The 24,904-nt window shown below is 35.4% G+C and overlaps 1 protein-coding gene across 9 annotated transcripts in view; it reads left to right on the forward strand.

The window, feature by feature from the left end:
• Nucleotides 1-1,500: 1,500 nt before the first annotated feature.
• Nucleotides 1,501-24,904, forward strand: part of CEP170 (centrosomal protein 170) — a 79,958-nt gene continuing 56,554 nt past the window's right edge. For 8 of the 9 annotated variants that reach the window (XM_018085162.3, XM_018085154.3, XM_018085155.3 and 5 more), the window contains exons 1-6: nt 8,499-8,644; nt 13,427-13,516; nt 19,152-19,230; nt 19,849-19,907; nt 20,026-20,188; nt 22,828-22,962. In XM_018085162.3, the coding sequence (XP_017940651.3) occupies nt 8,540-8,644; nt 13,427-13,516; nt 19,152-19,230; nt 19,849-19,907; nt 20,026-20,188; nt 22,828-22,962 (631 nt within the window). In that variant the 5' untranslated portion in view covers nt 8,499-8,539. Of the gene's footprint in view, nt 1,517-8,498; nt 8,645-13,426; nt 13,517-19,151; nt 19,231-19,848; nt 19,908-20,025; nt 20,189-22,827; nt 22,963-24,904 lie in introns of those variants that run through there. The other variant, XM_018085161.3, reaches the window with a different exon arrangement.

Raw genomic sequence — 24,904 nt, forward strand, 5'->3', positions numbered from 1 at the left:
CCATGGTCTTAAGCAGCCAAACCTCTGGCTGTGGCACCAGTTATTGATTTTCCAGATTCAGCTGGCCCTTTCAAACCCTTCCCTTTAACTGGGAAGATTGATGTAAAAACTGCCTGTGCTTGAGTGCCTTACCACTGCTCCCAGGGCTTGGTGATCCTTCTTGATACTCCTCAGGCTGTTCCTGGCTGTATCACTGGAGCCCTCTTGAAATAACAGCAGCAGATAATAGTCAGTGGACTGTATCTTTTTGCATACTGTGGCGCTGAAATGATTGATAGCCATCAAGTAAGCCTTATTTTTTGTACCTTTCTTTGCATTATTTGTATGTCAATATTTATATAATAGCAAAGGACAAGATCTCAGGCTTTTTTTTTTTAGTCATTATTACATCAAAAACAGAGTAGGATAAGGTTTCTTAAGTCATTGTCCCTAAAAATCAGAACCCCAAAGCAACTTTCAGTGCAGCTGCACTGTTGGCAGAAAAAGGGAGTCTATTTCAGTGGCTGTTCTGACAGCTATTCCTGTGTGTCACAGCAATAAAATAGACATGGATCTAATTCTGACCTGGACCAGAGGGAGAGGATGCTTGTGCAGCTCCAGAGCTGCAGCACCATTACAGGACAGATTTGCTGCATGACGGAGGGCAACTGCCTCCTGAGCTGCTCTCTTGTCATTCCATCAGATGTATGGGGTGACCTGTAGGGCAAGAAGAGTATCTGGGTCCCTTCTGTAGAGATTTTAATTTCCTTAAATGCAGGAGGAAAATATCTCTCTATCCTTAGTAGCGTTCACATCTAGAAGGATTTTATTTTAATTACATTATTATTATTTATTTAATTACAATTTTATTGTAATTAAAATATAAGGAATAAATGATTCTTCCCTCAAATGATGCTGAGGAGTCTGCTGTGATAATCTGATCCTAGGGCTAGATGGACAGACTGTACCCTCCAGTTGCACCACTGTAAAGCAGAAGGTGTGGCTGTATGTCTCTCTCCTGCCTTTTTTTTAGTTTGGGTTTTTGAGGGTTTTTTCCACTCACGCTTTTTCTCCTAGCCACAGACTGCCTGAGAAATACACTGCTGTAGCTTTATTGATTTGGTACAACTCTACAACTCTTGTTGTTTTAGTTAGTCTTTTATGGTAGTCAGTATAGATAATGTGCTTATCTACCTATGTAGGATGTGTACTAAAAGAAGCAAGGGGCATGACTTAGCTTGATCTCCTGATGCTTTATAAAGGCAATTTTTTACTCTGTTTTTTGTTTCTCATCTGTTGAATAATATCTATTTTTTTCTTCTTCTCAAGCTTGAAATAGCTTTTAAAAAAATCCTATTATAATACTGGATTTAGCAGACATTGCAAGTGAGCAGTTTTCCCTCTCTGTAAACAAAAGGTGATTTTTCAGACTAAGATTCAAGGAAATTTACATATTCTTATTTTGCCTTTTCTCCTCCTCCATCTCTAGGTACAACAACAACAACAAAAAGACTAAAAGCATGGAGTGGCAAAGAAGGTAGAAGAGAATGGTTTTGCAGAGTTAAGTGCAAGAGTAGTTTATAAGAAGGTTTCTTTGCTCTTAGTGGTTCCCTTTTTCTGTAGACTTTAGTCATGGCTACATCTTTCAGTGTACACTGAAAATGACACTTTAAACGCCGTATAAGGCTTCAGTATGATTTTCTTATCTGTTTTTCAAGAAATGGTGGGTAAATTTGGATATTTCAACTGAGGTGGAACAGGTCAAATACTTCAGGAGCAGAATGAATACCTAAGGCTGTCATTCAGTTGCCCTGTCAGCTAAACTGTAGTAAGTTTAGAAGAGAAGCCAACAGATTAAGGGCAACTGAGATTTTTGTAAGATGTTTTGGTTTAGTGATAAGGACAGTCATCCTGATTGTACTCTTCTTCCCTATTTGAGCAAGGAAGTTAAATTGAATTTTCTTTCACTTGGGTTACCTGTTTTCTTCCACTTTACCCATTTGCATGCTGGCCATTCAGTTCTACTCTGTTGTGTCAGTGTAGCTCTCAAATAATTGCATAAAATTTTAATGAAGTTTATAACTAATATCAGTATTTCTTTATATCAGTGTAAATGGAAACAACTCCTTGTTCAGACCTGTATATAGCATTTGAATGTTTCTAGAGAGATGTGATCGAGTGAATTTTCCAGTCAGTGAAATATTTGAAAATAACAATTCTGGCTTGTTGTACAATTGCTGAAAATCTAGAATCGTATTTGTCATTTTTCCTAAGTACGTGAGATCATCTTCTCATATTGATGAAGAGTTTTAATGGTTTTAAGCATAATTTACCTTACTTATGCTTCCTTTAACTTTTTTTTTTAAACAACCTTTTAAAGGAATATGTTGATTTACCTTTGTGGATGTTGTTATGACACTAACCATGTTGTGACATTAACCAAGCCTCAAAGAGAAAAGTATTGTCCCTTGACAACTTGATACAACTTCACTCAACCAAAACATTACTTCAGGAAGTGTCTTTTCACTGTGCTATACTTTTATAGCTGTATCCCATGTCGCTTGGCAAGCATTGGCCAACACTGTAGTTTTTCTTGTTTCAGCTTGTGAAGTACATTGTGAGTGTGTACAAAAGGTCTATAAATTCTTCCAGAAATATTTTTATTGATCATTAACCTAAACAATTTAAATTTAGATGGGTGTTTTCTTATGTAAGGGTTTTGGGGAGCAACATTGCACACTACTGTGGCATGAAGTATGGCTTATGTAGATTGAATTCCAACTCCCAATGAAAGGTTTTTCAGCCCTGCACATTTTTTTGGGAGGGGGTGGGGGTGGTTTTTTACCCTGCACAAGATATTCTCTTTATTAATGAATTCACTTGATGTACTAGCCATAGGAATTGGAGAGAATTCCTCCACTGTTGTCTGTGGAGACCCCTGTCTCCATTTCAGGGCTGAAAGCGATGTGATCAGTGAAAGGATCAGAGAATTGTGAAAGCACCAAGGATAGTTTAATGGCTAAACATTTAGAAGCTATACTAGATCATGACTTATTTTCTTGTATTTATAGTCATATGATGGCAGAGGAGCCATCTACCCTTACACTGGAAAAGTGGTTTTAATTTTCTAGCCACTCTACATGTGTCTTTAACCTTACTTGCAAAAGAATTAGGTGTTCAGAGTTGTACCAGAAATAAATGAGACCATTTGAACACCGATAGTGTTGTGTAAAACTAGGTACTTTAAGATGAAATGCTGATGGTTTGGGAACTTAAATATTCAAGACTAGGATACTTTAGTGTTAAAATGTGCTCTCTACAGTTCCCCATTTATATAAAACCCTCTGTACAGCTACTTGTGGAGATTTTACCATAAATGTTAATGAAATTCTCATGTGGTGGTGATGAGCATGGCAGATGAAGTCAGTAGGAAGTTAATAATTCACAAAAGGTTTTTAGTGATGTGCAGTAAACAAGACACAGGCTAATCAATTGATGAAGAGAGGAAAAAAACCCCACACTGATTAACTGACTGTTAAGGTCTTTGTTTTAACCTGAGTACGATAGAGTCCTGATTAAAATATGTGGTGATGTAGTTAAAGGTTATTTTCTAATGCATGTAAGTAGGTTAGTTATGATTGCACATGGAACACTTTGTGATACTACCCCACTTCAGAATGTTTTCTAGAGTAGACAATATTGTGCTGTGTTCCACTTAGAATTTCCTAGGTTGAAATCAATTATATTTATAAATTACTTTTTAATATCAATTATATGGATACAGTAATCTTCTCAGGGTTGAAGTTACTTTCAGATTGGTCTTTTCTTCCTTTGGCAAGGATTTCTCTATTTCAGTCAAAATTAGAACTGCTGGCATGGGTATATTTTATTACATTCAATAATCAGTAAAGTAGTCATGGTAGGCACTTTTCCAGGGGGTGGTGTTTGCTGACAGCATTTCTTTGATTACCTGTTTCAACTTCAGGTCTCCTCCAGTCATTACTGGCTCCATTAATGCTGTTGATTCTGATTTCTCCCTTGTCATGGCTTACCTCTGACATTTACCTTTCTTGATTCCTCATTCCAGAGTCTGCCTAACTCCGACTCAAGTGTCTTGTCAGATGTGGTGCTGTTTTCTTCTTCTGGGTCTTCTATTCTCATGTTTGTGTTCAACAGCAGATGAATTGGGAGTGGTGGGGAAAGATGCCCTATTTTTGGGTCTGACTGGCACTATAACTTTAAAAACAGCATGCTGCAAAATTTTGTTCAACTACATCTATGTAGGCAGATATATTGAGAGAATTTACATCTGTCCTTATTGAAGTGATACACACATGGAAAGCTTTCCAAAGCCTGTTGTTTGTCTGCATTTCGATAGATTTGTGCAAGAGCAATAGTACAAGGTACACATTGATACTAAGGCCTCCTGCCACATTTCAATTACCAATTTACATACATGAGGTACTGCTAATATTTTTTAAAGGTAGCAACATAGAATATTTTACTCTAACCTTGTTATAGAAATGTTTCGGTCATTTCTTCAGAAATTTCCCCAAATATACTAGGCAATTGTATGAGAAGATAAACTAAATTTTAGCAAATATTGTAGCGGCTGGAAACAGGAACTTACAAGGGCAAATAATTGGAAACATAGGACTTCCAACTTTGTCACTGTTGTGTGTCAGCTTGATGCAGGGCTTTTTTAATGTTATTAATATTTGTTGTACAGTAATAGGATAATTGTGTACCATTAAAATAAAACTATTTTCAGCCTTTATTTGGAGGACTGCAGTGCTTAAAAGTTGGAATTTCAGACATATATTACGTTTAATTTAAATTTTAAGCGTAGGTTTTTGTTTCTCTCTAGGCCTGGATCCTCAGTATTTGCTAATAGTTTAGTTGGAACTATTTTCAGTTACAGGCAAATAAAAAAACATAAACTGTAGATTACTCAAATGTGAGATCATTAAGGACTTGTATTTACAATAACATGACTGTATCAAAACTATAATCTTGACAGTGTTTCTCTGAACATTTGAAATTGGTTACACCCATCTTTTGGCCACATAATGCAGGGCCTCAGTTCTTAGGCGTGAATTATATTTACAGGGATGATGCAGCCAATTTTCCTCTTGCTGCATCATCTGCTTCAAATGACTTATTACCCACATTCTTACACACTGGTTACTGCCTTTTGAAATCCTTAGTCCTTCACTATAAAATGCTGTTTTTTCTACAGAAAAGGAAATACTTTGCAGCTGCAATAAATGTCTCAGCAAATAAGTTCCAGGTATCTAGAATGGAGTATTGCTTTGAATGATTGAGTCTTGATGAAATATTTTCTAGTTTGCTTGAAGATTACCAGACAATACTGACATTTTAGGAAAGACTAGTAAAACAAAATGCTTCAATAAAACATTTAAAATTCGCTTTTTCCAGGGTAGAAATATTTTCGGTAAATACTTCCTCTGAAAGCTGTAGTCTGTCCTGGAGTAAGACAAGTCCATCTGGGACAGTATCCGCAGTATCCCGTTATGCGTAAACAAAGGGTAGGTAAGGAAGAGAGGTTATTTAGTGGGATGATAGTGAAACCTCACTAGAGCATATTCCCAGCCTCTCAAAATACACAGCACATGCTCTTCCTGAGCTATTAGTGGGGTCAGTGCATTTACCAGGCATAATAATAAACACTCATGGAAGAAAAAAATTGCTTTTTGAACCCTGTGTAACCTTTTAGTATCCGTAACATTTCACTGGGAGAATTATCATGACATAAATTAGCACTGTGGAAAGAGCCACTTCTTCTGATGATTTTGCATCTGTCATATAGTAATTTCATTTTGTATCTCCTAATGAGTGAAGCATCTTTCATCTTTGTGTTGTTCAGACTACTACAGCTGGAGTACTTAACACAGTAGTGTATTCAAAATGCTGTAAGCTTCCATTAAGTTTTTGGGGTGCAATGTACTTCTCCGTATACTGTCTATATTACTCATAAGTGTGCACTTTCATATCCAATTTTTAATGCACTTTTTTTGTTCTGATATTAAGCAACTGTTGCTACTGTATCCTGTTTTCAGCCAGTTTTGCTATGCAGATTTCAGCATAGCTTTGATCAAAGGCATTGGTTTATTCTAAAGTATACTTTAAAATAAAATATGTATCTGGGTTGATGGTTCATCGCAGTTGAGACAGCACTGTTTGAAAAGAACAACATTATTAAGTTCGATAGAAATGGTGATGGGCTTTTAACTACAAATGTGCTGCCAAGCTATGTGGCAATGATTGCTCTGTATAATACATTTTTTAAAATTATTTCGGATAGCTTAATTTACTCTGTTTGTTGTCAGGCTTTATCATTTGTGGGAAGTTTGGGTTTGGGGTTTTTTTCCCTAGCTCTAGTTATTGACCTACTTGTCTGTTTTATAAATAAAAATAGTTTTTCTCCTTTATAGACAGTCTACCTGTGTAAACTAAAACATAGTCTTTGACCAAGAAATTTTTCTAGTTTTCTAATTTATTTATATCTTCTTGGAGGTTTTCATATGAAATTCCAATTAGAGCAGGAAGGCTAAATGGTGCAAATGTTGTTACGATAAACAGATGGGAGATTTTAAAAGGTAGTCAAATATAAACACAGTGAGGAGCTTTGATATTGAACAGCATGCTTGCTGTCAAACATCCGTTTAATTTACTTGTTAAAAGCTGGAACCTAGGCTGGCCATTTTTGATACTTCCTTTTCCTTTCTTAAAGGAAATGGAAAAATGTCATTTGATTGACCCAGTTTATCTTCTTGTTTTAAACTAGATAAAATTAAAAATACAAATATTAATTCCTTTAAAGGTGCCGAATAAACTTTTAATTATTAAAACACTTATTTGATAACTAGATCTCTTTAAATTTTATTTCAGCAAGTTCTTATTGTAGATGTAATTTTTAATCTTTATAGTTTCAAGGAATAAAGTATTTTAGAGATGCTATATCACTTCCTTAGTTGAGTTGGATAACAATAAGTAGACATAAGTTTCACTTGAAGAATGTGTTGTGATACAGTTGTGGAAAGATAATCCTATCATAGGTATCATTATAGAAGGGAACACTATTGCAATGCGTATTTACTTTTTTATTAAGTAACTCTTTAGCACATTAAATCATTCTAAATTCTTCTATGTGAATTGCAATATTTTTTTTTAATTCTGTTGACAGCTCTGCTGGTACATTTTAGCACCTGCCATGGTGTGCTTTTGACTCACTCTTTTGTAAATATCCGCTTTGTCATTTCACATGCAGTTTTGACTTAGTCCTTTTTATAAGTTTTAGTAACTTGTGTCTCTTCTTGATTGTAGTTGGTCTAACACAACAGTGTTATCTTAGTCACTGCTTCCATGTTAGTCTCGATTTTGGGGACCTCGCTGAATTCTTGTTATTATACACATTGTGTTCAAGTCCACTACAGGCTTATGTCTACTTATGGTACATTTGTTAACCTTGCATAAATTCACTAAATGACATATAAATAAAAGAGAAGAGAAATGCCAGCTCTTTGGTACTGCAAGAAATCTAGGCTGGTTGCTTTTGATTTTCTTTAACCTCTCTTTTAATGAGTACAGAGTGGTTATGAATGAATGAAATAATTGCTTTGACTTGCATTTCCTTTAAGAGACATTTGGAATACTTCTTAAAAGTTTTTCCAACTATCAGCCATTGAAATACTCTGAAGAGAGCTTTTAATCATATTTTTGTCCAGTTTCAAGTAGGTCATACTGTGTGAAGAAGTTTTCCATGAAAGATTTTATCTGGTTTTCAATTTTTGTTTTGTTATGCATTTTATTTTACGTGTAAGTATATAGTGTGTTGAGTTTTTTAATGGAAAATTAAGGTGAAGTTCTATAGGAGTGCTTTTTTCAGATTTGTCACTTCAAGATAACTTCTGATTTCTTAATTTTCCTCTGCTTTGTTTGCAATACTAGATGTGCACTGTTAAATTTCCAAGAGTTTTATTGAGAAAATCTGAGGTTAATAAGAAGCAAAAGTTCCTTTAATTTAAACTTTCATTTGGTGCTGTACAGAGGACTTGAGTTTAAAACCAGATGAGGTTGTTCTTTTTTACAGGAAAATGTAATGACACAGATGCAAGTTAGTTGCTGTATTTTGTGAATGTTTGCCACGTTGTTTATTGATTGTGGTAGTAAAGCATTAATGTAGCAATTATCTTGATAATAAGCAGTCAAATGCTAAAAGCTTTCTGACAACTTGACATATGACTTTGGCATTAGCTAGCTGCTTGTTCCTTTTGCAGAAGGTTACCAATTAAATTTGCCTACTTGCATGAAGCAGCCTGAGAGTATGTAAATCTGAAGCCTGCCACTTCCTGTGATTGCTGGATTTGGTACATGTTACTGAGAATGCTGTATTTTCAGAGGCTTTTTGTATTCTGCTCACAGTGTTTGCTGAGCAGAATCTGTAGCTAAAAATAACTAAAATGAATTTCTCTGTCTCTCTTTCTTTCTCACTGCAGGATGACGTAACTGTGCCAGGGATTTATCAGCTAAGCAGAAAATGAGCTTAACATCCTGGTTTTTGGTGAGCAGTGGAGGCACCCGGCATAGGCTGCCACGAGAAATGATTTTTGTTGGAAGAGATGACTGTGAGCTGATGTTACAGGTAATTGCATCAGCCTTCCACGTGCAACTGCTCAAATTGTGAACTTAATGCACCAATTTCATGTATTCCTTTTGATAAATAATTTCCCCAGATGTTGTGGGAGCAGTTGTTTCTGTGATTTTTTTTCTGTCCATAGAATAAAATTTAGTTTAAATATATTGCCATCGACCACACAGTTACTGTTGAAGTGCAGAGAATCACATTTTCTTCAAGTCATCTACTCAGAATGGAAGATGAAATAAATTTCACAATATGATCAGTTCAGAAAGTACAGTGTTCCATAAAAAGTAACAATGTTAAGTGTTCTGGATGCTTTTGAAAAGAGCCCTATTTTTCTGCAACTTGTAATCTAATTTAGTCACTTGATCTGATGTAACTCTATCCCTGTGCCCTGATTGTGTTATACAAAGGAAAATGAAATTAGTGGAGACGGGTATTTCTCTATCCTAAGGAAGTTGAATGACTCAGTTTCAGTGGAATTGTAAATATACAAGTTAAAACAGCTTTATACTTTAGTAGCTTCCTCAACTTTGAGGATCACTATGCAGAACTTTAGATGTGTATAACTGTGTTGTTATGTACTGTGTTGCATGCACTTTGCCCTATCAAAGCTGTCCTCTGAGCTGCCTTTTTCTAAAATATGTTTTTAAAATGGTTAATGGTAACATTTTGGGAGTTTCTTCTTAAATTCTTTTCTTTGTTTTCTGTAGAACCCTTAAGAAGATTGAACTTCAAAACTAATATTCTCAACCCTTCCAGCCCTTCAATAAAATACTTTCTTTTGAATTTTTTGTTCCCAAAAGTTACGTATGCAGCCATTAATGGCCAAATTAGAATCTTACTTGCAAATGAAGTGCCTGGAGACCTAATTTTATGTGTATTACTCAGAATGTAATATCTCTAGTAAACTGCATTTGACACTCAGCCTCAGAAGGCATCCAGAGGTTTTATTGATGATGTTAGAAAGCAGTTGAAAATACTCTTGATTTCTCTTTAAAGACAGGCAGGATGATGTCTTGGTGATTTATGTGGGAAATATTAAAAAAACCCAAACAAATGACGAACACAAAGGGAAACCCACCAACATCCAAAATAACAACACAAGAAAAGCAACCAAAAAACCTCACCCCACTGGTTCTTGCTGAGTAGGGTATAATAAAAAAATACTTGTATTTTACTAGTAACTTGTTTTAAAGGGTTGTTGTCTCTGAATAAGGAACTGTTTTCTTTCTTCTCTCTCTGCTATGCCATCTGTAGTTGATTAGTCCTTAGAGTGAAGCATTTATTCTTTTGTGTTACAGAGCTTTACCTTCAAAGGTAGCTGCCTGTTTGATTAATATTATGAATAGATTTAAGTTATTTACAAATGTTATTTGTTGTGTATTGACTTCAGAGTTAGTAAAAAGAATCAAGGGCCTGGTGATTTCCAAGAATATTCTCTTTAGCCTGCTATTATGTTAGGTCTACATGCCAGCATGACTGTAACACCACACAGTGCTTCAGGGGGAGGAACCCACCAAAAGAGAAGCTAATAATGTGTTCTTGTTCTGTATGTATAGCTCTTTGTGTAGGACCTTCCTTTCCACTCTTGACAACTTAGTTGTTCTCATACTGCAAAACATGTGGACAATGCATGATAAAGAAAGCAAAATTTAATGCTTTTATTCATAATTGCTTTAGAGAAAACATGTTATAAAAGCCTTAATAAAAAGCATTTCAACTCCATTGCATGCTTGATAGACCTCAGATCTGTACCTAACACTGTTGTTCAAAGAGGTTTTGTTCACATCTGGGAATACAGATTTGCTTTAAATGTGTTATTTTGTAAATATGTTCAAACATAGTGAGAAGTCTTTGTGTTTAACTAACTGCTCCAGTACAGCTAGCTTGTGGATAAATAACGCATTTTCTTTCACCATTATGTTTAGAAATTTTGTATCTTGATGGGGAAATCACCTCCAAGAAATAAAAATATCTACATTATTCACAATATCGTAATTATTTGCAAAGAAGACTACATTTATTTTCTGTTTTCTGAATATTTTATTACTAGTCTGGATTGAATTGAAGAGTGTCTTAACACAGTTATTCTGTGATTTTTATCATTCTGCAGTCATATATAAATCTTTGTACTGTATCTGGCTGGGCTGTTTCTTATAGAAGCCCTTAGGCAGTACTGTGTTTTGTATTTGTGACTGTTGATAACACACCAATAGTTTAGCTATTGCTGAACAGTGTGTGCACAGTTTCAAGGCATTCTCTCTTGCTCTGTTCCTCCTAATCAGAGAATGGTTTGAGTTGGAAGGGACTTTAAAGATCATCTCATTCCAACCCCTGTACCATGGGCAGGGACACCTTCCATTAGACCAGGTTGCTCAGAGCCCCATCCAACCTGGCCTTGAGCACTTTCAGAGATCAGGTATCCACAGCTTCCCTGGGCAACCTGTTCCAGCGTCTCAGGTGTGGGGTGATGCACGAGAAGTGGAGAGGGAACACAGTGAGGACAGCTGACCTAAACTGACCCAAGGGATGTTCCGTGCCATATAATGTCGTGCTTCTCAATAAAAACTGAGGGAGAGGGGCTCTGAGGAAGGTACCCACTACTCAAATACTGTCTGGACATTGGGCTGCCTGTGGGAGGTGGTGAGTGATTGCCTTTGCATCACTTGGTTTGTTTTATTTCCTTCCTCTTCCTGTTTCTTTCGCTGCTTAAACTTGACCCATGAGCTTTTTTGCTTTTGCTGCAGGAACAAATCCAAAGGAAAAATGGCATTTAAAAGATTTGCACAGTCTTTGCACCTGTAAAGATCAGCTGCAATTAATAAAAATGTGTCCAATTATGTGCAAGTAATCTCAGCCCGAGAAGTTCTACAGAATTTCAAGTGTTTCTCTAAAAGCCACAGACTTGAGTAATTATTCTTAACATTTCAGATGATGTGACAAAGTATCATGAAGCTTTGGGGATCTTTTTTTGTCATTTCCATTTTGAAGTATTTTTAAGAGGACATAGCACATAAGGTTAAGAAAATAAATTACTATTAATGCAGTCTGTATTTGAAGAACGACACTGAAAGAAGTTCAGATTTTTTTTCAAGAGCCCAGGTAGCAACAGGGTAATTCTTGATGTATTGCTGCATCACTTTAGTGTGGAAAAGTGTAATCTTTGCTTGACATTGTAGGCTCAGGAGAACACCCACACCAGTGAATTTGGTTGTATTGAGCTAACTTGTTTTCACTTGAAAGGTTACTAAGTTAGTAGAAAATGAACTATACTGCCATATCTTCATATGCCATTAAAAACACTCAACTGATGTAGTATATTAGTGCAGCTCATATTGGCAGGGAACTTGTTCATTTGTCTGTCTCTTTCTTGATTCTCCCCTCTCCCTTGATATCCTGCTTCCCCCCCCATTGCCCCATCATACCGCTCAAGAATGCAGAGCAAATTGGCTCAAATGAAAAGTCTAAAATAGTAAGTGTAAGCAGAAGAGGACTGATTTTGTTTCTTTGAGGAGAAAGCAGAGCAGTCATAAGATGGCATGGAAAGGAAGAATGAGGAAGTAAATTGAAAACAAATAAGGAAAGTAATAGGAGGTCTGAAGATGTGGAGAAGGAATGAGGTGATAAACATGGAATTATGAGAAGGTGAAAACATTTCCTTGTGAGTACTAATTGTGTGTTCTGATGCCTTGAACTGGCTCATGCCCTGGCAACCTGGGACTCCTAGAACTGACACACCACAGGTGCTGGTACAGAAACAATTACAGAAGTCTTAGACAGAAATGTACCATTCTCTGTGCAATATTATAGAACAATGAGTTGAGTAGCAAGGATAGAAGATGCAAACCTGAAACTAGAAAGAATGCTGTTGGAAGCTATGCCATCATGTCGGGACACTGCACTAGCAGAATTACTGGCAAACAGACTGAGATCAAGTGTGTACAGCTGTAGATGATGAGCTGTGGGCTCCATTCACTTGGGAACTGTTGTAGATGTCAAGGTGCCAACAAATGCATGCGTGAAGGAAGCATACATCCAGCCCCACCTCTTCCTTGCTTGCCATCAGCAGCTGAGGCTGCCAACACTTGGCCACGAGCAAGTGCTGAATGAGGGACTTAACTGTTTCTTAGAGGAAATGGTAACAAGGATTGTTCCTCATCTGTGAGTTGATGTTTGGATGCAAAATAAAGAATTCATTAAATAAATAGATACTGAAGTGCTTAAGAAGGGATGGAGAGTCAGAACTGATGGGAATAGTAATTCAGGAACTGCTCCGATGTTTAGTGAAGAGGCTATCACTGATTGGCTCAGGAAACTGAGATCAAGGAGAAGCAATTTGAATGCTTGTACATTATAGTAATTATCCCAGATGTGTGACAGGAAATGGTGTGTTTCAGAGAGAACAGCAACACCCTAGAATCATAGTCATGTTTTGAAAGATGCATGTAGTTGAGAGAGAGAAATAAAGGTGATGATGATGATGTTAGATTAAACACTTGATGGTACTATGGTGAACTGGGAAAAAAAAATCTTTGGATAAGATATAGCTGGATCTGACTTGTATTTGGAGAACACTGAGAAAATAATTATTCTGAAATAATTTTAGGATTCTGCTGTGGGTACCCAGAGTTGGGTTGGAGAGTGACTTTTTTCATATGTGCAACTAACTTTTTATATAATTTCAATAAATGTACTATGTACAAAGAAAATAATCACACTGCTCTAAGAAATAGCCATTAATGCTATTTGCTTCATACCTTATTTTTTTATATATATATTTAGTCACGGAGTGTGGACAAGCAACATGCTGTACTTAACTATGATGCCTCTACGGATGAACACTTGGTGAAGGATTTGGGCAGCTTGAATGGGGTAAGTTAACATCAGAAATTGGTAGCTCCCTGGGTCTCCTGTATGTTTTATTTGAAATTTCTTCAAGCAATTATTAATTGTACATTAATATCTTTTTAATGCAAGATTGGAAATGGGGGAACATTCAGAAGGAAAATGTAGTCTTTGCAGGGTTTTTCCACTGCATGTTTTTTAAAGGACTGCAGTTAAGTCCATTAATAAGGGGGTCTTGGCAGTAGGAAAAAAAATGGGAACAGTAACAAAGAATATGTTATACTTATGTATTTCAGAATTGTAGAAAAAAAAATCTTGAACATATTTAAAATCTTGGATATGCTTAAAAAAACCATTTAAACAAATGGGTTTAAAAAAAAATTTAATCTCTAAAATGTCTCATTAGTATATGGGTTTTATTTCATATACTACTCCTTTTTCTTCTGTTATAATACAGAAAAGAGTATTAAACTGTACTTCATGTAGGAAAAAAATTACATATGCAATAACCATTGTATGTGTTGTATGTAAACCTATTTAACTAATTCTCTATTTAGTTTTTCAGTAATTTAGTAATTTTGGTTAAAAATATCTATGATTAATTTCTGTCAAGTGATTACAAACTAATACAGGAAAAAAAAAACTTTATGAGCAAAGTAAAGTTTCATATGGCATTTTACATTTTAAAGATTTTCTAGGAATTGTGTATACCACAGTCTAGGTAAGCATCACTTTTTATAAAAGTTTTTGATATTACAATAGATAATTAAAATATAGTAACTTTGTCATATTTTTGTAGCCTTTTAGATACTTCTTTATGAGCTGTTCATTTGCACTAGTTGTGGTTGTTAACTTTAAATGTTTTGCTGTGTCATGAATGTGTACAGAATAAAATCATGAGTTCATCTGTGATTGTTTATTCGAATGAATATTTAGAAAGTTAATGATAGCGAATAGCTTTTTCAAATACTTAAAAAAAATAGATGAAGAAATCTCAAGTTACTGCGCTTTCATCTTGAAGTGCATTTCAAAATAAAATTCCTGTCAGTCTGTCTCTATTAGCTTTTCTGTACTTTAAGGTAACTAACGCAGCCTTCCAAGGAGTCAGAGTCTCAGCTCCATGTGAAACCACTGTAATCTGAAGGGCTATATCCTTTGAACAGTTGTAGACATACAAAGGCTTCGGTCCTTAAATATTTAATATACCTCTGTGTTTTCAAAGTTGGTGCACTGTATCAAGGCAATGATGAAAAATAAATTCAGCACATAGAGATTTTTTGCTGAACCATTTGATTTTATTCCCTAATTCTCTAACTCCTGTAGTCAATAGGCATAACTTCAGATTTTTGTTGCCTTGTCACAAAACTGGAATTTAATAAATATATTTTAAAAGACCTTCATACATATTTTTTGTGATTTGCTTCGCTTGATCTGATTCATTCTCAAGTTTGAGGTGAAACTTCAGTTACTCTTTAACTGTTTACTCAGAGACATCAAAGGAACTCTTTCTTCCCACAGTTTTAGGACAAAGAATATTAAGTCTTAAGAGTTCAGTCCTTGCTCTTTGTCTTCACAGTGCTTTCCTTACTATCGCTTTCCCTCTATGCTTTTCTTACATACCTCTGCCTACCCGGTTTCAGGTTAAAAGAGAAAACACAGTAATTATTTCTGTAACTCCATAATTAACTGTGTGACAGAACAGCGTATGCAATGCCTCAATACCATGCAGTGAACTGCTAACTAGGCAGTAATTCTTTTAGTCTGTCTACTGTTTCCACTGAGGACACCACAGCCAAATGCCTCGTCTAGTGCTTCGGCAACTTCTACCTTTTCTTATTTTGTATACTTCATCAAAAGATAAGATTTTCTTAGTATACAGGACTAGTCCATTCCTGGTGTAATGCACTTTAGGCACTCAAGATAATTCAGAGTTTAAGGGGAGATGGCTGCTACCAATGCGTTTGTTTTGAGTGTTATGAGTCTTAACCAACTTCACTAGCTGGACTGTAATTGCACCTGATGCCCTAATACCTGAATATTTTTGTATGCATGGTTGATTCACAGTCAGTTCAGTGAAAAGGCTACAGCAGTCTTTATCCTGGGCTTCTAGATCTAGATATTTTTGTCCTAGACATCTAGATTTGAAAATAAAGCAAAACTAAAATTTTAATCAGATTTACTTGAAATAAAATGTTATTTCTGATAGTCTATCATGACTTATTCTAGATAATCTTATTTTTCTTCTATTGTATACAAAAACGATGAAGGAATTCCTCTTTTCTGGAGAAAATGTGTACAGTTGCTAAGATGTAATCTGCTATTTCATTAGTATCAACAGAAATCAACTGTATTTTCTCCTTTGACTTATGAACTCAAAAATTTATCAGAAGAAATAATTAACATCCATGGCCCTGTTGAATAACATTCTTTCCAGGAGTATTTACAGGATAGCAAAGTCATTTCACACTGATGTTTCAGGACTGCACTGTGAAAAGCTTGGCAAACTTTAGAAGGCCTAAAGACATTTGACTCTCATTATTTGAAGAATAAAGCTTTAGAAATCATGTGAATATATAAAGATGTGTATGGAGTGATTTAACAGGGGAAAAAGGGGGAAACAGATTCCTTATTTACATTGTAACTAGCTTTCTCAAGCTGGCTTCTGTTTTGCATCCCAAAGCATGTGGTGAGATCTTAAAGCTCCAGTGGCAAAGGAAATGAGACTTGGTTGTTGTATACCATCGACTCAGTCATGGGGGTGTCAGTGGACTGCACACACTGTCTTCAGAGTTCTCTGAGTTGAGTATACTGCATGTGCAATTTCAGAACTCTGACCAGGGAGGAAAAGTGCATACATACATATATACATGTGTGTCTGCAAGATGACCTAAGTTTTGTTGGTTCGCTAAAATTCAGGTTGCCTTGAAGATAGTCTTCACATGGGTATTTGCCCTGGGCTCTCAAAGTGTTAAAGTGAAATAAATATGCATTAAACACTACTCATGCTTGCAAACCAGTAGATAGTTGTACTTTTTCTTCTTATTCCTGTGGAAAATATTTTATATGAAGTAGGTAATTTCTTAGTAATGAAATGGGCATTATTTTCCTTTAGCAAAAGGAAATAAAATTTCCTTTTACTGTTTTGGGGAAGGACATTGTTTCTGTTTTTCCAGACTTCATTTAATACTAGATTTGCATGAGAAAGACAACCATTCAAAGATTCAGATTCTTGGCTTGTTTAATTATTTAAGCTTTTCTTGTGTGTGTGTGCATCCCTAATTTCAAAGTGCTTATAAAATGGCATATTTCAGTTGCTTCATTCTTTAGAAACATGTACATGTTGTTTTAGAATTCTTAAGTTGGGTGATCCCGTGGAGTTGCATTATTTTGAGTCCCCAAAACTGGCACAAATCAGTAGTAGACATGCCTTAGAAAGGCACTCTGGATATTTAATGTCCTATCTGTAGTATTAACATGTAGTTGTTATGAAAAGTAAAAATGAGCTGTACATTTTTTGTCAGTTATGGGAAAATATAAAACTGATAAATAATTCATAAAATAACACACAGTCTCATATCAGCCAATCCACAATTATATTTGCCTTAAATCTGCCCTAAATTAAAGCTTCATTTTATATATTAAAATAAGATGAAGGAAGTCACACCGAGGAAAAAGAAACTTTTGACATATACCTAATTATTCACATTTCTTACCAGGAAGATACTGTGTTCTTATAAGTCCAGTTGTTGCATTCTTTTCAGGTAAAAGAAGGGGGAAGATTTCAAGAAAACCAGGGGAGAATGTTGGGGAGAGTAGCTTAGAGTGTAAATTATAGCTTCTTAATGCAGATTTGAATTGAACCTTGAGGAGTAGTTTAACGAAAGTGCTGTGCAGAAGTTTTTTGTCATCTCCCACTCTATAAAGATTCTTCAAGGATCTGTATCTCCAAAAATGACTTAAATATTATACAGAGTTACATTTACTGTTTTGATTGTGGGTTTTTTTGTAGCTTGATCTCTAATTTGTTTAATTGAGAGCTTAATATTCTATTCTGCTATACAAAACTTGTCTTTACCCTTTTATATTTCTCTCTCACTGAGTGAACCCATAAGATATTGACACAATTCAGTTTTCTCTGAAGGTAACAAATTCAGTTTAAGAAACAATTCGCTTTCATAGTAGTGAATCAGCCTCATTTGGAGAGTAGTAGAAGCAGTGATATGACCTGGGATAAGCAGAAGGGTCGTTTTGAGATCTGCCTTTATGAGGTGGCAAGTTCTTGTAGAAGTCTCTAACTAAAGATTTAAGGATCCCCTCCAATGGCAAAAGCGCAAGTTGTGAGAAGAGCACACTCAGGTCCTGATGCCCACTCCTACCTTAGTGTGTCATCATCCTTAATTTCTGGTATCTGAAGTGACCACAAGCAGTTTCGAGTGTTGCTGATGTTCTCAACCTGGGTAGTTGGCCTGGTGCTGACAGCCTGCCTTCCTAAGCTGGTAAATCAGTCCTTAAAGACACGGGACAGTTCTGATGAAGGAATAAACCATTTTTCCCCCTGGTCCTTTACAAAGGCTTGTGCCTGATTCAGACTTTTATGTAGGTGACTTTCTGCAATTTTCTTTAGGGTTTGAATAATCTAATTTTAAGCCCTACTTATGTTCAGTTAATTTTTTTCCCACAGAGATGAAATTGTTTTCCGACTCTTCCGAATTGTATCTGAGATCCATTTTGACTTGAATGTGTATTATTTGTCCTTGCTGCCTCTGTAATTAGTCATTCTATATCTCAGGTGTTCTCTTGAAATCTATACCACCATAATTTTTTCAAATTCCTTGTTGTTTTTCACTGTTCTGTTTAATCTGGACCTTGAAATCACAGTGATGGATAATCTGTAGTGCCTGTAACAACCAACTGATATGACTGGTGAAATTGGGCAAACCTTCAGGTACATAAGTCCTTCTCCAAATCACTGAAAGCTTGTTTGATTTCTCCAACTATGTGATTTCAAGGAGGGGAGGATTATTTATTGTACAGTACCTGAATTTTCACTAGGTATTGTCAAGGCTATGAAATTTGCTCTGCTTTACTGCTAGCTGTTATAGTAATGTTATTTTTGCTTACAAATATTATTATATCTACTCTTTTAAGAGTTGCAATATATTGAATTCTTGTAGCTGATTTTTGGAGTTACTCAGATGCACTAACTGGGTCCATGTTTTCTTTAAGTCCTTTGACAGTGATTAGAAATAAGCTACCTCAGAACTCTCATATCCAATGCAAAATGCCATACAAATATAGTGATCAATCAATTCTGACAGCTAATTGGGGTTGGAAAAAGAGACTGCAAGAAAAATTATAAGTAGAGATGCTAATTTGAGGGAACATTAATCAACAATTTACTAAATATTGTTAACAAGATTAAACTTGGAAGAAACTTTTCAAGGGTGGTGTAGTGTCAGCAACCTGGTTAGCAGTTGGTGTTTAACCTTTCTTTTGTCATATTTTGTAAGACAGATGGCAATTTAACCTTATAATTCCCTGCCAAATCACCAGTAGAAAATTTGTGGTGCTGAAAACTTTCTTATAAAATTATTTAACTGATGTTATTTTATTATTTTGGAATTTAACAGTATTTTTTTCTCTCCTCATTTTTTTTCTGTAGACATTTGTGAATGATGTAAGGATTCCAGAACAGACATACATCACTCTGAAGTTAGAAGATAAATTGAGATTTGGATATGATATCCTTGCCATGAAATGCAGTGTCAGGACATACTTTTCTTGTTAAAACTATGGTTGTGTTAAGTGAAGGGTTCTCATGCTACTTGAGAAGGAACTTTGAAATATTTATCTCTCATAACTACAAAAATGCCTATATTAGAAAAAATCTCAGAGTCTAGAAAACTGTATCTTGGTCTGAACTGTTGATAAAGTACATTTCATTGTCTCTCACTGCAAGAAACCTCAACTTCCAATTACAGTTTAAAGTCTAATGCGTATCTTCTGTGTTGCTAAGAAATATTAATTTTCTTTGAGGCAAATAGACAAATATTTATATCATATGCAGTTGTGTATGAGCAGAGAAGGTTACTAGTAATTATTCAACAAAGTACAGAATGAAAAAATTATTTACATTATTACAACATTAAGGTATCCAGTCAGTGTTCTGTTTACAAGTAGTAAATAATTTCATCGTGCATTTACTTTGATGAGTATGATAGTGCATGATAGTCCTAACAGTGACATATTTGTAAAAGCTGTCACCATTCCAGTGGCAGAATAGTCTGCACAACTTTCTTTTCGGTAAAATCCTCTTGTGAATTCATAAATTTTTCAGTATTTTCCTTATCATTTCCTACATACTAATCTTTTTACTGTTGTCAGGGGAGAGATGAGAGTCCCTGAAGAAGCACTTAAGGTAACAATGTGCAGTTCCTGGATGTTCTTCTGTCATTGTGTAGTTATTAGTAATATAGGTGTTGTTTTCCCACTTCTTGAGGATTTGTGGGTTTTTTTCTCTATTTAACATCATGTAGCATGAAAAATTCACAAGCCAACTCCAGTTATCCCAAAAGTCTTCAGAGGCAGAAGGATCGAAGCAAAGCAGCTCCAAAAGCCCGGAGTCCAAGGTAACAGACTCCACAGCTGAAGTGCACCACAAAACTACAGAAGCACTGAAATCTGAAGAAAAATCAATGGGTAAGGTTCATTTCTTAGCTGCAGAAGCACAAAAACTTGGAAAGGATGTTAATTTGCTTTGGTAGGATGCTTGTGAAAATCTGTAGATAGTAAAATTTACACATGTGAAATTTTAAACAGACTTAAAATAAGAAGTTTTGGAATTGAATTTCTGCCTTTTTTACAGTAACATCCACATAAACTTTTAAAGAGAGATTTAATCAGCATTTATAAGATTTTTACATGTCTCTTTCCCAAAATCACAAACTTACAGGATTTGTGGCAGAAAATTGCTAATTTTTACAGTTTAACTGAAAGTATTTGTTCAGAAACAGTTTGTACTTTCTACCACCTACCATTTTGTTCAGTTGGTTGGTTTGGTTTCTTTTGTTTTTCTTTTTAAATGGATGGGAGTTTTGTGTGTTTGTTTTATAGTTAGTAGCATGCATCAGGATAGAACCTAAGCGGTCTGTTGTGGTTTAAAAATTTGTAACTGCTGTAGCTTCAGTCTTGTTTCTACTTCATCTTTCATATTTGTGTAATGTGTCATGGTGACTCTTCTGCAGGCGTCTTAATTCTGTGTGGGTTGTACTGTGTCCAGCTCAGGGGCCCCCAATATAAGAAGGACATGGACCTGTTGGAGCAAGTGCAGAGAAGAGCCACAGAAATGATCAGAGCAGACAGGTTGAGAAAGATGGAGTTGTTCAGCCTAGAGAAAAAAAGGCTTTGAAGAGACCTTATAGCAGCCTTCCATTACCTAAAGGGGACTTATAAAAAAGAGGGAGAGCAAATTTTACACAGGCAGATAGTGATAAGACAAGGGGGAATGATTTTAAACTTAGAGAGGGGAAATTTTGATTAGATGTTTGGAAGAAATATTTTACTGGGAGAGTGTTGAGCCACTGGAACAGGTTGCACAGAGAGTTTGTGGATGCCCCATCCATCTCAGTTTTCAAGGCCAGGTTGGATGAGGCTGTGAGCAACCTATCCCTGCCCATGGCAGGTCCCTTCCAACCCAAACCATTCTCTCATTCTGTGATGAACTTCAGTGTGAGGCTGGTTGAAATGTAGTGGAGATAACCACAAGAATAAGAAAGGAATCAAGTGCTGTTGTTTCTTTATTATGGAACTGTCTAGGTCTCATTTCTTATGTCAAGGCTGTGCAGTTTTTTTAGGTTTAATCTACTCTTCTAGAAGATACACTTGAAAAAATTCTCTTCCCCACACATAAGATTCTGTGGTATAACTAATTAACCTGTTTGTTTTGTTGGCTGATCTAGCATCATATTAAGGCTACATAAAGTAGCACAGTGGGTTTTTTCTCATCTTCTGTTTTTCTTTTCACTCTTCCAAAAATAACAGTCAAACTTAATGATAGTGATTTATATTTGAGTGCAATTCTCACAAGTTTTTTGGGGGTTGATTCTCTCACTGTTGCTATATATATGCATAGCTGTCTACTATTGCTAATTCAGTGCACAGGTGTAGAATCATAGAATGGTTTGGGTTGGAGGGCATCTTCAAGATCATTTAGTTGCACTCCCCTGCCATGGGTGCAGACACCTTTCACCAGATCAGGTTGCTCAAAGCCCCATCCAAACTGTCCTTGAACACTTCCAGGGATGGGTCATCCACAAAGTCTCTGGACAACCATTAAGTTCTTAAAAACAACTGAGTATTGACTAAAGTATAATGTTGTTCAAAAGCAGAAGTACCTAATGTCAATCATATTGAAACTTTTGGCATGGCTATGAAAGCATCTTTGGAATGCAAGTGTATAAAACATTGAAAAAAACCCCGAAATTCATAATAGCTAAATTAACAGACAAACTCCTAAGCAAGATTTGAAAAGATCATGGTTTTTTATATAAAGACTCTCTGAAGTATATTCAGAACATCTGTGCAATGCTAGAATAGCTAAATCTCTATAGAGTTAAATGTTCTTCCAAGAGATCAGATCAAACCTAATCCAGTCAATTTATCATCAGAGTAGAAATCTTCATTATATCAGGTTTTTTTCTTATTTAATCTTTGCATTTAAATATATTTAATCATGTGTATACATTCTATATCAGAAACAGCACTTTTAATTGTACTATAATTAACTAATACCTTTAAAAAACCCCCAACCTTTAAACCTGGTTGTGCTCAGTAATGTTTTACACACAAGGTAACTTTCAGCACTGTGTAGTAGCTGTCAGCAATTTGGAACCTTGGCAACATTGCAAAATTTGATCAGTTTTTCATGCAGTGCGTTCAGATTTCATTGAAAGGTCAGTGTGGGTAAGAATGAGAATCTTCTCACAGAAATAGTAGCAAACAGCTTTTAGGAATGTACTGCTATCCTTATGACTTCAAACTGAAAGAAGAAATAATGTTTACAGATATATCAGGGTGACAATAAGAGATGTCAGCTGCCTTTGCTGAAACATTTGTGCCAGAAGTTTTGATCAGGTCGTTAGTAAGCTTTTATATTTAGAACCCAGATCAGTTATCCAGCCTCCAAGTTTGTTTTGTATTTAGGCAAATGCATGCAACCATTTCACTTCAACTTGCAGGAGAAATGATCCAAGCAAATTACTTTCTCTTCATGTTACTTTAACCTAAATATCTCAAGTAAACAGAAGAGTAATTTCCTCTGCTTTGGGCTAATTTTATAGATCTTTCTGCCATGCCTCGTGGGACACCGTTGTATGGACAGCCAGCCTGGTGGGGTGACGATGAAGCTGATGATAAAAGTGTCTGTAAACCAGATAGCAAGCATGAAGAAAAAACGCATGAGGCAGGGGCTTCAGGTAAGTGTTGTCTTATTTTTGTGTGGATTTTTTGTCTTTATTATTTATATATACTGCATATATTCCTAAGTAGGGACCTAAACAGGTATTAATGTTCGGAAGTTTCATAGTGTGGAAGATGAAAACCTTAAAAATTTTAAGTTAGTTTTTAAGTAAATTTTAAGTTAGTTTAAAAACATTTTGTGAGAAACTGGATTTCCAGAGACCAATTTCACATATAGCGTGTCAGTTTTCTAGTATATAATAAAATTTTCTATCAGTATGTATAGCAAATAACATTGCCTGATCTAATGTCTTCTTTTTCAGTTTAATCCGTATCTGTCATTTTATATGCATAGGAATATTTTATCAAAATAGTTTCTGAGAATAAATGGTGCTGGTTTATATTTATGTTTGACTTTTAGCTATATAAGGTGATCTGTGCTAACATTATCTTCTGTAATTCAACAATGCTGTATTAGTGGGAATTGCATTTCATAATTCTTGCAGTGAAGATTTGTATAGTCTGAAGTTAAACTAGTGATGTTTATTTCCCCATAATACAGACCCCTTAATTCGTTAGCTTGTCTAGACACAGTTTGTATTGCCAAAACTTCAATCTCTGTGTCTATAATTAGGCTTTTATCTATCGTCAGGCATATAAATAAAGTGGCTGCTATTCTAATAAAGAGATCAACCTTAAAACTTACTCAAGTTAGGACAAAATTCAACTATGTTTGTGTAGCTCTTTAGACATGCATTCAGGGTCCAACAGTTTTTAAGTTTGCAGTTTTTTAAAGTACTTTAACTGAGGAGAGAATTTTTCTCTTCCTGTCATAGTAATTGCCATGGTTATCATCAATCATGTTTTGCAGAAATTGAAGCAAAGTCTAAAATCTAAAATCAAACTAAATGAATATTTCAATGTAGTGAAGTCAAGGTCTTTGGAATTAACTTTTTGTCATGACCTTTAGTGACCTTTTTCATAATATTCCAAAGCTGTCATGACTCAGACAGTAAAGTAAGTCCTTTAACATTACGACTGGTAGAAGGAAACCAGAGGAAATAATTTACATTAGTGACCATTTTTGCACAACTTAAACAATTTTTTTCACATATAAAAGAACTGCATCATAATGCAGTATAGTTATAGAACATTTTCTTATTTGGTTGTTTTTTTGAGGATAAACATCTACTGTACTCACCTTGAGTAGAGTATGCTATTGTGTGCTCCTGTGGGGGCTTTTTAACTACAGGTTTAATATCCTACATTAATAATTTATAGCTTTACAGTTCAAATCTGTCTAGAAAGTGCTCTTCAAACACTTCTGAGCATTCCTAAGGAATAGAAATTTTGTTCCTAATGGCAGTAATAATGAGAGACAATGACTGCTGGATGTTTTTCCACTTCCATTTTTGGCAACAAAAAGGAAAAGTGTGTATGCCATCATTTACAAAGAAAAAGAATTAAGTTTTTGCCTTTGAGTCATGTCATTGATACACTTGCTAGCCATGTGATTTTCCTTGCTTTCCGGAGTGCAGGGAAGCATTAACTTTTGGCTATGAAACCTTTGACTAAGTATCTTGCTGTACATGCCAAAACAGGGATGGTAAAATCTGTAGTATCTGTGGTTTTATTGCTTAGATGTCTGTAGCAAACTAATATAACAAAAGTAAGAATTCATCAAGTTTTTCTTACTCACGTGTATCTATCTACAAAAACAGGCATATTGTTTGCCCTCATTAAATATGGGATTATTAAAAAGTATTATCCCAAAGTCTGTGGTTTTGATGCAATGCCATGCCATTAAGAAGGTATGACACAAGATTCCAGCTTCTATATAGTAATGTATCTATTATTTTTATAATTTTAAATTGCTTTTTCGGAAGCAATATTTCAAATGGTTTGCATGCTCTTGTATTTATGTTATCAAGAGATTTTTCAGTAAGTGATCAGTGCTTC

The sequence above is a fragment of the Manacus vitellinus genome, unplaced genomic scaffold (genome assembly GCF_001715985.3).
Source record: "Manacus vitellinus isolate BGI_N305 unplaced genomic scaffold, ASM171598v3 scaffold_8_pilon, whole genome shotgun sequence".
NCBI lineage: Eukaryota > Metazoa > Chordata > Aves > Passeriformes > Pipridae > Manacus > Manacus vitellinus.